Consider the following 16,585-nt stretch of genomic DNA (forward strand, 5'->3'; position numbering starts at 1 on the left):
AACAGCTGTGACACCAAGAATCACTATGCAGTCCAGGAATGACCTATAAGGAAGTCATATGTTCCTGGAAAACGTAAATGTGAACAATACTCCATTGGTTGAGGCCGATAAAATCACTTTGCCTCCCCTTCATATCAGGTTTGGCCTTATCAAGAACTCTGTAAAAGCCCTGGGTAATGAAGGTGAGGCTTTCAATTGCTTAAAAGAAATGTTTCCCAAATTAAGTGAGGCAAAGCTGAAACAGGGTGTATTTGTTGGACCACAAATAAGAAAATTTCTGAAAGATCCAGCCTTTGATACCAAACTCACAGATATCCAATTAGGTGCTTGGTCTTCTTTTAAAGCAACTGTGAAGGGCTTTTTGGGTAACAGACAAAAACTATGTTACCATTGTGAATGAAGCGTTGAACAACTATAAGAACACGGGGTGTAGAATGTCGCTTAAAATTCACTTTTTACATTCTCACCTTGATTTCTCCCCAGAAAATTTGGGAGCCGTAAGCAATGAGCATGGAGAACACTTTCACCAAGACATTCTTACCATGGAACAGCGTTACCAAGGCCATTAGAACCCTTCGATGATGGGTGACTACTGCTGGGATCTTGTTAGGGAGAGTGATGAAACGACAAACAAAAGAAGAGCTCTGTCGTCGTATTTTTAAAAAACCAAAGACAATTAAAGGTGAAAATATCTTCTGAACTAATTTGTATATTTTATTGGCATCATGCCCATGTATACATACAAAGCAGTATTGATTTCAAACGTTCTAAATGTGTACTTTTTTTATTTAAATGTGTCAATTTTCACTATTACCATTTTTTATTCTGCTGTGTATCTAGGAAATGTGATGTCATAGAGAACCTGATTTTACCAGTGTATTTCGCACCCCAAAATTAGGTAAATCCATCCATTTACAAACCAGATGCAGAAAAGAAGTTTAAATTTGTTAACTAGTGTTATTGTTCTATGGTTGAAGGAAGTTTGAAGTACACACTTACAGGCTTCTTTCAACACTAACAATAAGTTTCAAACTAAAACACTATGGTCCCAGGAAGACCTACTCTGGCCACCAGAGCAGGAAGGTTTGTCACCCACATGTGTATAGCAGAAAAATTCTAATGTCACCGACATATGACTGAAATGGCAGTCAAAGGCTTAAAATAATCTGTACATTACTGGGTTCACATCTACAGGAGACAACGTTTATTAGTTTAGCATGATATAACAGTCAAATAAATATATTTATTAATCTTTATAAATACATAACAATATATGAACAATAACTTCTCATGTCACAGTTCACGGAATGTATAATTAAATCACATAATATTTCACTGTAGAATAGGATCTAAATAAATATCACATGGAATGATAAATCATGCAGAAACAGGTTTAGCATTAACTGCATTCTGTATCTCCTCCTCTGTCATCAAGCCCAGATGATGCAGAGAGTATAGCAACTGCTGTTTAGAGTTGCCACAAAATTTATTATTAAGAAAATTTGGAAATCCCCTATAACCATCACCCATTGTGTATAATGGTACTCGCAGAGTTCCAAGCACCTAATGCAACAGAAACAAGATTACTAAAGTACACAGTATGGCACACTTAAGAGTGAAATGTTCTAAGAAGCATGAATGAGTTGTATTACATGTGCTCTACACAGGTTTCAATGTGTAACTAAACCAACAACAATTACAGTAGAACTAAATTCAGGTTTATCAGATTGAAAATATGATGTTCATTCTATGAAAGGGGGGGGGGGGGGTAGGTCTTGTTAGAATCTAACAGTAAACCTTGAGTGGCAAATTATTGTATCACACAAAATACTGCTGCAAATAACATTACTAGCTATTTCTACATACAGTATGCATTTCAAATATTTAAGAATAATAATCACACATTTTTTTAATATGAAAGAAACAAAACAATGAAACTAATCCTATATTACTGTGTGAGGGTAACACTATTCCTGCATACAAGTATGAAACCAGACACAAAATGATTTGTATTTTACAGACCAAATGTTCGTAGCTATTGTGCAATACGCTTAAATATATGAATGTATCTAAAAACAAAGATGATGAGACTTACCAAACAAAAGTGCTGGCAGGTCGATAGACACACAAACAAACACAAACATACACACAAAATTCAAGCTTTCGCAACAAACAGTTGCTTCATCAGGAAAGAGGGAAGGAGAGGGAAAGACGAAAGGATGTGGGTTTTAAGGGAGAGGGTAAGGAGTCATTCCAATCCCGGGAGCGGAAAGACTTACCTTAGGGGGCAAAAAGGACAGGTATACACTCGCACACATGCACATATCCATCCGCACATACACAGACACAAGCAGACATTTTCCCTCTATTATATAAATATATGAATGCCAAGATGACTTGACCAACAATGTATGTTTATACATGAGCATGCTATCTTTTTTTTCATGTCTACATATGTATTTCTCGATGTAGTTACTCTGGCAGTAAAAACACTTCTCCCACTTGCACCACTTCATCATTATCAAAGTGAAGTGCTCAAAGGTGTTATTTAAGTTTTGGAAACAGATGAAAATCAAACTGGGCCAATTCAGGACTGTAAGGAGAATGGTTGTTGACAGTGAACCCAAGATGTTGGATTGTTGCAGTGCTCATATGTGATCCAGCTTTATCATGCTGAAAAGAGGGTGCGCCATGTACGGACGAACTCTTCGATTCGAAACCTGATCACAGCACTCTGTTTCACATGCACCAACATAATTATGTTACACATCGCTTTGTTACCCTCTAATGACAGAGGGCTGCAAATATGTAGACATGAAGAATAAACATGTACAATGTTAATAATTGTTTTATTTAAAAAGTCTTAAGAGTTTTTCATACACAAAATTGGGAGGCATTACTTTTCAGCATGCCCTTGTACCACCACCACCACCACCACCACCACCACCACCACCACCACCACCACTATACATTAGCAGTGTTGGGTAGGTTCCCATCTGCGATTACACACACTATTTAAGCCATTGAAAATATGCTCTATGTAAATCTCTCTTTGCTTGGGACTGGGATTGCAGCAATTTATGTTACAACCTAGTCTGTATCATACTGACAACATGGTCGAGCCATTTAATCTGGTATGCTTGGAACCCAGTTTTCCCACATTTTTCACTTCTCACTCTGTCTTTTAAGTTTATTCTGTTCTGGAATGCAATAATCTGATCTGTGCTCTACTCATACTTTTATACTTAAATTGCAAATACGGTTGTCCAAATACCAATATATATAAGGCCTGTTTCCTGTCCTAATGCTTTATTACTGCTTAAAATTTTTGCTCTTGAAAGACTCTTTTCAGCTGCCTAAATCCCTGATAAATTTCTATTGTTTCTATATATTTTGCACAAGTGTAACTTAATTTTGATGAGTTTCGATTGGAATAAACTTTTTATTGCACTGACTAAATCATTAAGAAATTGATAATTGTATATTTGCCAAAGCATGTGTCTTACGACTTTGTCTTCACTTCTTCAGGGTCAAAAATAGCTAAATTCTTTTATGCTCTCTATAATCATTTACCTGTGATTTGTGTGTGTGTGTGTAATGACAATTTCAATCCTGTTTACGACTATCGACTGCTAAACACTCTAATGTATATTGAGATGTTACCTTTACTCCTTCCATTATTTGTATTTTCTTCAGGACTTTCCAGCAGCATAGTTACGTAATGTAATTTGGATAAAATGTCCCTGAGAAAATTTTATCCAGTTATGCTGCTGTTTAAGCCTCTGGTGACATATACCCTAACTTTTCACGATATTACACACACATGTTAATCATATGTCAACACGGATTGCGACAATGTGCACCCTATTTCCCCAGCAGTGTGTCAAGCGGATTTATTAAGCACTGTAGCTTTAAGAATGCCAAGTAAAAAATGGTCTTACCTCTGTGCCATAATCATGTGCAAATACAGAATTTTTTTCAATATGAAAAAGTTCATCCATTGTAACCTCCACAGCATAGAAGTTTAATACCAATTTTGTACTTTTATTCCAATGAGAAACTATGTGGTTTTCATCTTTTATTAAATTTCTTGTAGGAGAGATATTCATTTCTTCAACTAATTCTCTATTCAGTCCTGTAATAACATCTTCTCCTTCATCTATGAGTCCTCCAGGAAAGCCAATATATCCATCGAATCGCATCTGCATCTGCAGAAGAAGTGAAAATACTAAAGCAAAAGAATTTAAGGGCAGAGTATAATGTGCGTAGAATGTTCAGAACAATTATATTATCACATGAAATTTATGAGCTGTGACCAGATAAGCAAAAACATCCGAGATAACTTCATATTTTTCCTGCATTTCTTTGAAAGTTCAATAAATCATAAATAAACCTACTTTCACACTACACAAGTTACTATACGGCATATAAATCCACTATCTTCCTCCTTTGCCACACCATTCACAGGTGCCAGGTGCTACTGCATCGGCTTTAATCTCTACAACTTTAACATTGTAGCTATCACACTGTATGCATATAGAGAGAGTAATATGTTGTTAAATCCCCTTTGGAGACATGGTTGTGGAACTTTACAAGTACTTGTCAACATGGTGGACATCATCTTTGCAATGTTTTCCATACTGGAGCATCTCTGTAATGTAACACGACAAATCATACAAACCAGTCACAAACAGGACAGTATTTCTTCAACCTTTTTCTTCCTTTCAAATTTCTAAGTCTTACTAATTTGAAAAAGGATAATGGACAAACAAATAAAATTCAAAATTGAGTCACATGTGTCTTAAACTATATCTTATGCAAGAAGGTATGCTTCAATAGAATTTGTGTAATGAAAAAAATTCACATTTACGTTTCGGTACAAGATTCATGAAGGCATTACTTCAACAACGTATGAAGGTATTTTCATCCATTGAATCCTCTTTCAATGTCAACATTTCATGGGAAATCCAGTGGCAGGAGTCATCAGCACACAACAAACTTCTAGTTGAGAACCCTTCAATGTGGGTATACAAGGACTTTATCTCCCACCATGTCAATGGAGGATTGTGAATTGGATTCAAACCAATCAAGGCAGATGTGGTTATCTACTGCTCATGTGAGGATGGACTAGTTCTGTAAACTGTGACTGTGGTGCCACTTAACAGCCAATCCTCGGTATTGTAGCCAACTCTTCTCTTTGAGTGAACAAAGGAAAAATAATGGACATTCACCATGCACTGGATGATGCAACTGAATGGCTCAGGGAATTAGATATGGAGGTCACAGATTCAAGACTTCAAATAAGACAACAGTTTTATACCTTCTAAAGAATATCTACACATGGTTACAATTTAATCATCACAGGAATAGGAGGTATTCCAAAACAGATAACAAAAAACAAATAATTGAGAAATGAATTTACCAGTACTGACAAATTCAGTTAAGATTGATGGAAAGTAAATCTCGGTACAATACTAACATTCTCCTCCACATTTTGCTATAGCACCAGTTTCAGTCACTTAAGCCACAACAAGTCTGTCACAAAGATGTGATGTAATTGAGCTACCAACACTGCAATGCCTCAGCCTTCTTGCTGAGTTGGTAATATTTCAACTCTGGTGCCTCAACTGAATATGGTGTTGTGTAATTGCCCGGCATCAAAACAACAGTTCCTGTTGAATCAGCAAGCAGCCCCTGATGTAATAATGTTTGTTCAGCTGTGGTATGACTTGCTTATGTGGCCTCTTGCATTAGCTGTGGAAAGTGCCTTAATTTTACTCAGCTGTGCACAATCAACTATCTTCAGTGCCACAAAACTATTCCACATGGTGTGCAAGATATACGAGACAACTGAAATACCCTCAGACTTAAAAAAAAGTGCCCAAGGGGCGGGTGTTGGCAGGTGTGAATATCACCAAACCAACAGTTTAAATGAGTCACAGCTGCAAAATACTAACACAAATTGTTCACAGTAGAATGGAAAATGAGAGAAGCTGGTCTAAGGAAAGATCAGTTTGGATTCTGGAGAAATGTTGGAACATGCAAGGCAACACTGACAATTTGACTGATCTTACCCGATAAACTGAATAAAGGCACACTTGGATTTAGAGAAAGCTTTTGAAATGTTTACTGGAATACGCTCTTTGAAATTCTCAAGGTAGCAGGGATAAAATTATAAGGGACAAAAGGTTATCTACAACTTGAGCAAAAACCAGACATTGGTTAGTAGCCAAAGGCCATGAAAGGAAGGCAGTGGGTGAGACGAGAAGGAAGCAGGCTGCAGTCTATACCCCATGTTATTCAATATGTACCCTGAGACAGCAGTAAGGAAACCAAGAAGAAATTTGAAACGGGAATTAAAATTCATGGTGGAAGAATAGAAACTTTTAAGACTTGCTGATGACATTCTAATTCTGTCAGAGATGGTAAATGGCTCTTGAAATTTCAGCTGAATGAAATGAAAAGTGTTTTTGAAAGAAATTATAAGATGAACGTCAACAAAAGTGCAGCAAGAGTAAAGGAATGTATTTGAATTAAATCAAGCGATGCTGACGAAATCAGGTTATAAAATGAGCCCCTAAAAGTGATGCATCAGTTCTGCTATTTGGGCAGCAAATTACTGAATTAGGGGGGATATACAGATGGTCAATAGCAAAAATGCATTTTTGAAAAATAAACATTTTCGAACCAGGTTTTAAACAGTGAAGACATTTCCAGGGGCAGATGTGAACTCCAACCACAATATATTGGTTATAAACTGCAGATTAAAACTGAAGAAACTGCAAAAAGGTGGGAATAAACTGAAAGAAACAGACGTTGTACAGAATTTCAAGGAGAGCATAAGGGAACAATTGACAGGAATGGGGGAAAGAAACACAGTAGAAGAAGAATGGATAGCTTTGAGGGAAGAAGTAGTGAAGGCAGCAGAGGATCAAGTAGCTAAAAAGACAAGGGCTAGTAGAAATCCTTGGGTAACAGAAGAAATATTGAATTTAATTGATGAAAGGAGAAAATATAAAAATGCAGTAAATGAAGCAGGCAAAAAGGAATATAAATGTCTGAAAAATGAGACTGACAGGAAGTGCAAAATTGCTAGGCAGGGATGGCTAGAGGACTAATGTAAGGATGTAAAGGCTTATCTCACTAGGGGGTGAGATCGATACTGATTACAGGTAAATTAAAGAGACCTTTGGAGAAAAAAGAGCCACTTGTATGAATATCAAGGGCTCAGATGGAAACCCAATTCTAAGCAAAGAAGGGAAAGCAGAAAGGTGGAAGGAGTATATATAGGGTCTGTACAAGGGCAATGTACTTGAGGACAATATTATGGAAATGGAATAGGAAGTAGATGAAGATGAAATGGGAGATATGATACTGCGTGAAGAGTTTGACAAAGCACTGAGAGACCTAAGTTGAAACAAGGCACCGGGTGTAGACAACATTCCATTAGAACTACTGATAGCCTTGGGAGAGCCAGTCCTAACAAAACTCTACCATCTGGTGAGCAAGATGTATGAGACAGGCGAAATACCCTCAGACTTCAAAAAGAATATAATAATTCCAATCCCAAAGAAAGCAGATGTTGACAGATGTGAAAATTACCGAACTATCAGCTTAATAATTCACGGCTGCAGAATACTAACACGACTTCTTGGCAGACGAATGGAAAAACTGGTAGAAGCCGACCTTGGGGAAGATCAGTTTGGATTCCGTAGAAATATCGGAACATGTGAGCCAATACTGACCGTATGACTTATCTTAGAAGCTAGATTAAGGAAAGGCAAATCTATGTTTCTAGCATTTGTAGAGAGAAAGCTTTTGACAAGTTGACTGGAATACTCTCTTTCAAATTCTAAAGGTGGCAGGGGTAAAATACAGGGAGCGAAAGGCTATTTACAATTTGTGCATAAACCAGATGCCAGTTATAAGAGTCGAGGGGCATGAAAGGGAAGCAGTGGTTGGGAAGGGAGTGAGACAGGATTGTAGCCTCTCCCCGATGTTATTCAATCAGTATATTGAGCAAGCAGTAAAAGGAAACAAAAGACAAATTCGGAGTAGGAATTAAAATGAATGGAGAAGAAATAAAAGCTTTGAGGATTGCCGATGACATTGTAATTCTGTCACAGATAGCAAAGGACTTAGAAGAGCAGCTGAACGGAGTGGACAGTGTATGGAAAGGAGGATATAAGATGAACATCAACAAAAGCAAAACGAGGATAATGGAATATAGTCGAATTAATTTGATTGATGTTGGGGGAACTAGATTAGGAAGTGAGACACTTGAAGTAGTAAAGGAGTTTTGATATTTGGGGAGTAAAATAACTAATAATGGTCGAAGTAGAGAGGATATAAAATGTAGACTGGCAATGGCAAGGAAAGCGTTTCTGAAGAAGAAAAAATTTGTTAACATGAAGAAAAAATTTGTTAACATCGAGTATAGATTTAAGTGTCAGAATGCCGTTTCTGAAAGTATTTGTATGGAGTGTAGCCATGTATGGAAGTGAAACATGGACGATAAATAGTTTGAACAAGAAGAGAATAGAAGCTTTCAAAATGTGGTGCTACAGAAGAATGCTGAAGATTAGATGGGTAGATCACATAACTAATCAGGAGGTACTGAACAGAATTGGGGAGAAGAGGAGTTCATGGCACAACTTGACTAGAAGACGGGATCGGTTGGTAGGACATGTTCTCAGGCATCAAGGGATCACCAATTTAGTATTGGAGGGCAGTGTGGAAGGTAAAAATCGTAGAGGGAGACCAAGAGATGTATACACTAAGCAGATTCAGAAGGATGTAAGTTGCAGTAGGTACTGGGAGATGAAGCTTGCACAGGAGAGAGTAGCATGGAGAGCTGCATCAAACCAGTCTCAGGACTGAAGACCACAACAACAACAAACATATGTTTACACTAATTATAAGTTTACATGTTAGGAGGTATTTTCTGGTGTGTAGCTTTATGGCGTACAGGATGTTTCAGAAGTGATGGCCAATATTCAGGGATATGAAAGGAATTATCATGCGAAATAAAAAATGTCAACTAAACATGGGCTCTAAACTGCATACCTTAAGAGCTACGAGCAACTCTTGATCTTCAATACTGTGAAACAAATCTCTTTGACTGCTCTTTGAATGCACACTCTTTGCTTTTCATATTTTTGGAAGTGGTAGTATGTACCATAATAAGAAAAAATGCCCAGTAAATATGTGTTCTAAACTGCATACCTCAAAAGTTATGAGCACTTGTTCATTAGAATAGTTGTGCTTCAAAGAAGTGGAGATGAACAAGTGCTCATAGTTCTTAAGGTATGCATTTTAGAGCACATGCTGACTTGGCTTTTTTATTTCGAATGATCATTTGTGTCATATCCCTGAATATTGACCATTACTTCTGAAACACTGTATAAAAAGTTCCCAGACAAAAAAAGAACAGAAGCTTTTGAAACATAGTGTTACAGTTGATTGCTGAACATTGGATGGGTAGACTAAATTACAAATTAAGAGGTACTGAATCAAATTAGAGGTAAAAGAAGTGCATGGCACACCTTGACTAAAAGAAGGGATTGCTTGACCACACACATCTTGTAACATCACGGAATGAAAATTAAGTTCGATAAAGGAAAAAGATATGTGGAGAGTAAAAGTTGCAGAGGAAGGCCAAGGATTGATTCTAGTAATCAAATTTAAGTGGAAGTTGGTTGCAGTACTTATGCAGAGATTAAGAGACTTGCACAGGACAGACTAGTGTGGAGTGTTGCATCAAACCAGTTGTTACATGAGAGATACAACTCTCTCTCTTCTTCTTCTTTAAAAACGAGATCACGTTCACTTTTAGCCATAACTGTCTTACTGTGAAACTTATTGTCATACAGGTCTACAAACTAAAAAAAAAATTTAAATGATGTGATGTTCGCTTTTAGTGCAGTAAAATAGTTACTGATAAACGTGAACATGACATCATTTAAACAACTTGCAGAGGTTGCGGACCCGTATTACAAGAAGTTGATACACACAACAACTATACAGTGCATCTTCTACTTACTATGGAGTCTAAGATTTAGTAAAAACAATAACAGGTGTAGCAGAAAAAAAACATACAGTTTACACTTGTTCATAAAGATCAGAATACAGGAGATAATTTACAAGCAGAGACAGACAGACAGACAGACAGAGAGATAACATTTTCACTAACTGCCAGTATACAGAGACTAATCTATATCAGCAACTATTAAATAAATGTACTGATTAAGGCAGAACATTACATAATATTGAGGATGCAGAAGCACATGAAGACTGTCTCATGAAATTTCCAGGCCATTCCCACTACATGTCTCATGAAATTTCCAGGCCATTCCCACTACATAAGTCATGGAGTACATGCACACAGTGCAGAAAGGGTCTAGAACAGGCAATACACTGTTCTTTATCTTTACATGAATGGCCAATCTACTGCAACACAAGTATGTAAGTCAATTTTAAAGAGATGTAGCAGCAACATATGCTTGCTCTGAATGCACTCTAACGCAACATCTCTTTTGTTAACATTGCAACAATCTTGCTGTTAATGCATGTGTTGATAATAGTAAAAGTGAGCTGAAGTCGTGGACAGCATGCTGTGTTCGGTGAAAACCATTTGGATTGTAGTGGACCTCATTCTAGCCATTCAGGTAAAATACCGTGCTCCTAACTTACAACTGAATGAGGTTCTGCCCAGTGATTCTCCTATGTTAAGAGGGACCCACCACAGAGTTTACTTGAAGCCTGCTGTTTATTTCACCTGATGAAATGAATGTGTTTCATATGGACTCTCTGGTTTTACTGATACTGTGACTGATTAATGGTGTGAGCACACCATGCTGGTGTTCAGGTGTTCAGCTGAGTTGCACAATATTATGACGACTAACTCAGCCATTATCTTCAGATGTGGTGAATTGTGCTATTATGTATTCTTGCTATCTTGGACTCCAGTAATAGCACATGAAAGAAACAGCAGAGTCAGTCATCAAAATACTGTGCATAAAATGGAAACTACAACTCAGCTGAACATCTGGCATAACACCATCAATGTGTTACATGTTTCACAACTCTGCATAATGTCTGACATCTTCCCTATATTTATGAGCATGTGAGTTTTGATTGTCTTGGTCACTGCATTTACTTAATGTGCGTGTCAGCCACAGTATTTTGATTTATTATCCAAGTTTCTACACCTGCATCTGGTATTAACTGAAGCATTAAATACCACGTTACACAGTCACAACAAAACAGCAGTCCTTTATCCCAACATAGACCACTAGGTGAGCTTTATCTTCACAGTCTCTATGAAGAAAATCTGTAGTTCCCACATTATTTTCTTTACAAGGTTCTATCCAATCTATGATCTTTTTTAAAGCATCTACATCCTACTAGCCAAACGAAAAAGTGAAAATTTATACCAAGCGTCCCTTTGCAAGAATGATGTGCTATGATATTCTGAAATGATATGGATCATACATACTAACGTGCGATATTTGAAATCATATTAATACTTGTTCCATAGAACATGTGCATGACATTGGTGTCAGTTTAACAGTGTGAATCCTATGGTCATATAGTAACCACCTTCTTTTTTAGTGAAACTAGTTTTCTAGCACCTGACTAAAACTTTATGTACAACTGTGGGCATGTGACCTTTCACTTTATAGTTCTACAATTTGTTACTTCCAGGTATGTGTGTGTGATACCTGAATGTTGACACAACTAAAATAAGTTTTTGTCTGTTTTAACCTTCGTGACGTGCCCAAGTTGGTTACCAGTCGGAGACACACGGTGAAATGGGTACCTTATCCTGAGAAACCTACCCTATAGAGTTATTCTGTGTACTTACCAAAACTGCAGCCCTAGCGCTGTATAAATCAAAGATCCGCTGCGTGTGTGTACAGTATATCATACAGTGAGCAGCCTGTGTACACGTAGCATACTTGGATTCCTTTAGATTCTCCTTAGTGAGAACAGCGTAATCCGTCGTACTAGAAATCCTTCCGAAATATTCTGTATCTTCAAGATGTCCCCATGACCCATCGCCAGTTTCTGTCATTTCTGTTTCTAAATAAATATTTTTCCAAATAAAAGTTCAGTGTAAACTCAAAGCTGACAATGTTTAACGTTGTCACATTTCAACTGTTCGTTCGACGCTCAGAACTTATTCTTCAGCTGGTCACTGAAATTAAACGTTGCTGAAACATGAAGCAGTTACACAGCTGGAAAAAACTACATGTCCGAGGAAAATATTAATCAGGAATTGTATATACACATCCTGTGCCAGTCACTTATTTTACAACCAAAGCAGAATACGACAATAAGCAGCTGTTCCAAAGATTCCATGAATAAGTGCTGTGTATTCATTTCTACCAAAAATATATGAAACTAAATATCTCTGATTTTAAATGTCCTGCAAGTAGTGATTTTCTGACAGAATCAGCTGTAAAGTAATGGAAACAATATTACCATCATTATACACATGTAAAATTCAATTTGAAGAAGCAAAGAACCGTATTTCTTTCTTTCTGGGAAAACGAGATTTTCTTATCAATACATCAGTTGTGATAATTTTACGATATCGTAGATTCCGACGTTGTTTTCTACCTGTAGTTCCCTGCTGGCACAGACACAAACAAGGTTGGCTGGGGGAGTGACGGACGTGAAGTACTGAATAATTGAGTTTGCTACAATTAAGAACCCGGGGAATTTGAACTTACTCGGGTTGAGCCTTGCGTGTTTCGTACTTATCAGCGTCTGTTAGTCGATATTTCTTAATTAATACGGCAGTAATGTTTTGTAAATGGGTGATGTTCGTGTTAGTTTTGTCTTTCCATCTCATCCAGTTATGTGAAAGTGAAATAGATGTACAGAAGGATACTGACACTGGAAGTTGCGGTTGCGGATCAGCTGACAGAAAGACAATTAAGAATTTGGAAAGGTCTGACAATAGCTTGGATGCATCTGAAATGGATGCAAGAGAGAAATATTTCGCAGCGTCGAATGTGCAGTCACCATACCCCAGAACAAATAATATGGTATATATTAAAGGTGGAAGTTTTACCATGGGTACTAATAAGCCACTGTTTGTAGCCGACGGAGAAGGTCCAGCTAGGGAAGTGAAGATCGATGATTTTTTCATGGATGTTCACGAAGTTAGTAATGCAGAGTTTGAATTGTTCGTTAATAGCACAGGGCACAAGACAGAAGCGGAATCTTTCGGTGACTCCTTTGTATTTGAGTCATTACTGAGTGAAGATACAAAATCAAAAATAACACAGGCAGTCGCTGCTGCACCTTGGTGGCTCCCCGTGAAGGGCTGCAATTGGCGCCACCCTGAAGGTCCAGATTCGGATATAAGAGGTACGTTTTACTAAATTTTATGTATCAGATACGTAAATACAACTTCGCGCTACATCTCTCTCTCTCTCTCTCTCTCTCTCTCTCTCTCTCTCTCTCTCTCTCTCTGCATTGTTTGTGTTGTGCTTATTCTACTTATGATATAATTTGTAGCACAGATTTGTAGAAAATTGCGAAATATTAACAAATCTCCTCAAACTTTGCTGTAGCATCTTCCTGTTGGAGATTCCAGCATTCAAGTAGGTCTGCATCATATAGTCTTAAAAGCTTTAAACTTAGATTGGTGTCACTTATGAAATAAGCTTCACTATGGCCTGCGTAGTTGCGCAGTATCTAGCTCTTTCATCTGAAGCTGCTTTGGAAACTTCTGCCCTAGTTGAATCATTTATTTCAGCAGCTTTTGAGGAAAGTGGAGATTCTAGTGCTGGACCTGTTGTCAGTGATTGTTTCATTTTCTTGTTGGAAATTTTCAATTGCTGTGTTTGGTGGTGAAAGTAGTATGGTCATGCTATGCTTGTCCTTAACTGCCTTCACTGCATTAAGGATTTCTCAACTAATGAATGATTTTCCGAGTTTATTTCTGTGAAGCCCATGCTCTGGTAAAATGACTTCTCTCTGTAGATGGTATGTCCACATATGTGGCATTTGGGAGGCTTCGGCAGATTTTCTCAAATTTCCTATTAGTAACTTGCCAATTCATGTCACATGTGCGCAAACAGAAAGAGAACTGAATTTTGACAATACTTGTTTTGTATTTCTCTTACTTTTTTGAATGTAGGTTGTGATGACATACTGATCTGTAGTGTAACCCAATGTCTAGGTAAAGTTGAAAGTTGACACTTTGACTGTGAATTAACAAAGCCTTATGCCTTATGGAACGCTTCGATCAGCCCTGTTTGGGTACTATTACTGATAATGGTATATGTTATATAGATTCCGCAATTGTAATAAAATGGAGGGTGTCTTGTAGATGATCATTACTCTGTTGCAAATACTAAAAAGATTGTAGCGGCTTGATAATAGCTGTTATGTGTAAATAAGTCAAAACACGCAATTTCATTTGACTACAAAATATCTAATCAATCACGCGGATCAGTAAGAAAGTCAAAAGTCCAACATAGAAGCCCAAAATAATTTTAAGATGGAGCAACCACATAAATCTCAATGTAAGATAGTGCTTATGGTCGCGGAATACTCTTTTATGGAAGGCATAATTCCTTGGAAGAATCTTAAAGAAATATAATTCATTCAAATAGCAGTGACTTTCACTCTAATTGACTGATTCTTAAGACTAATTGCCTGTGTGTGAAGTTGGGTTAGTGGAAGAAATAAATAATATTCAGAGAGAAGCTGTGCAATTTCATTAGACTCAGAATCCAGATTTTTCCTTCTTTGTTGTTCCATCTGCTCCCTTACTTTCCTCAGAAATAATATTGCTCATTTAATCCACAGTCCATGTATAGCTATGTTGCTGCCCTAGTTTTATTGGCCTTTTTCCTATTTTCAGATCTATAGACTATATCCAGGTCGTATTGCATTGTATTTGGATGAATAAATGAAATGAGAAGGGGATCTGTATAGTTATTTACTGTCACTTCTCCTGCAGATACACATTTTTGACCGTAATTACCATATACTTTTCATATTTTCTAGCAGCATTCCACCCTGTTTCAGTTACCATTGTAAGGAATCGTTTGATCAAGCTTCCATGTGCTCATGGCTGTTCAGACATCTCGTACCTACAAATTTAGTAGATCTGTCTGTCTTCAGCTGAGTGCTTCAGGTGAGACATATTATTCAGAAATAATTTCAAAATATGAAATGTTTCTTCACTATTGGAAACGGATGAAATACATTGGTAGAATAATACAGACTGAATCCTGACAGAAAATCAATATTTTTTGGGACAAGTGATTTATGTTTTCTACAAACATGACCAATTATACAGACAAATAAATATTTTATCCCATTTAATGTTGATGTAAGAACTTTCAACATTGACATGGCATACACTTTTAGGCATAGGCTTCAATAATATGTGTTTGTTGCCATACCGTGAATGAAAAACATTCTTGTAGGTAGTTGATGTCAAAAAAGAAACCAGTAAAAAAATCAAAAAATTGATAATGCATTGAAAACATCATATCGACCAACTTTGTACTTACAAATTTATGTCGTTATTGTGGAACTGTAGACAAACACTTTAGTTTTCTTTATGTACACTGATCAGGGAAATCCATTGAAGTAAGTGACTTTAGTAAAGAGAAAACTGTTTGCTATTCGTGAGTTTAGAAGAGCAAAGGGCACTGGCTTTTTTGGAAGAAGGCATTTGAATCCTGAAATTCTATGTTTATCCTTTACTTTACAGAAAATAAATGTTTCCTGAACATTTTAATGCTCTAATTCACAATTTCCTTGTTGGAAGACACATAATGGTGCCCCTTTTGGTGAATTTTACTAGAGCTGAAAGTGCAATAAAGTTGAGAATGGCTTGGACTATTACACAGTGTGCCACAGGTCAACTTAAAGAGACTTCAATGAGGAGAGTGAAAATACACTAATGAACCGAAGCACTGTTCCATACTTCATTTGACTTCGCTTGCTTAAGTTTGCTGTAAATGTAATCTACATTGATGCCCTTACCCACTTACATTATCAGAAACTACAAATTCAACTTTGAACTTATTACAAGTGTCGGTCATTTATATAATCAGTGATTTTAAATTTGTTATATTCTGATTTACATATTTTCATGTGTTTTTCTGCATTTAATTGTTAAAGCACATCAGCACAAAATACCTTTCTGTATTGGCCATAACATTGTGCATTTCTCGCACTGAGAACTTATCACTGTTTCTTACTCTGCTCTGATGACACTATTATTTGGTACATATCAATGTTCTCCCTCTCCTCCCCCTCCCCCCCTTTTCCCCTTGGGACAGTGAAGTTTCCCAGTTGACATTCGTGTTTGACTGATCTTTGCTTTTGCATGGCCATGCTACAACGCCATACTTGACAAGGCGCACCTAATAATACACCATAATACAGCTACAGAGTCCAGTTTGACACTTTTATCTTAGGTGATGCTCAATAGTTTTGTACTCTATAGCAAAAAAACAGTTGCACATTTTGAACACTAAAGCTGCCTGTTTCCCAGAATGTCATAAAAGTTTACTCGTGCTTGTTTCATCTGTGTTTCAAAACATTT

At 37.1% G+C, this 16,585-nt stretch overlaps 2 protein-coding genes across 2 annotated transcripts in view; one reads left to right on the forward strand and one right to left on the reverse strand.

Moving 5' to 3' along the window:
* Positions 1–1,235: 1,235 nt before the first annotated feature.
* Positions 1,236–12,377, reverse strand: LOC126416115 (U8 snoRNA-decapping enzyme-like). Its single transcript, XM_050083641.1, has 3 exons — positions 11,867–12,377; positions 3,942–4,208; positions 1,236–1,563 (listed from the first exon to the last, which is right to left on the reverse strand). The coding sequence occupies exons 1-3, from the start codon at positions 12,074–12,076 to the stop codon at positions 1,378–1,380; spliced, it is 663 nt and encodes a 220-aa protein (XP_049939598.1). The 5' UTR covers positions 12,077–12,377; the 3' UTR covers positions 1,236–1,377.
* A 33-nt stretch (positions 12,378–12,410) lies between these two features.
* Positions 12,411–16,585, forward strand: part of LOC126455600 (formylglycine-generating enzyme) — a 133,495-nt gene continuing 129,320 nt past the window's right edge. Inside the window, 1 exon segment of the mRNA XM_050091361.1 lies at positions 12,411–13,380. Coding sequence (XP_049947318.1) covers positions 12,810–13,380 — 571 coding nt within the window. The 5' untranslated portion in view covers positions 12,411–12,809.

This window comes from Schistocerca serialis, chromosome 1 (assembly GCF_023864345.2).
Source record: "Schistocerca serialis cubense isolate TAMUIC-IGC-003099 chromosome 1, iqSchSeri2.2, whole genome shotgun sequence".
NCBI classification, from domain to species: Eukaryota; Metazoa; Arthropoda; class Insecta; order Orthoptera; family Acrididae; genus Schistocerca; species Schistocerca serialis.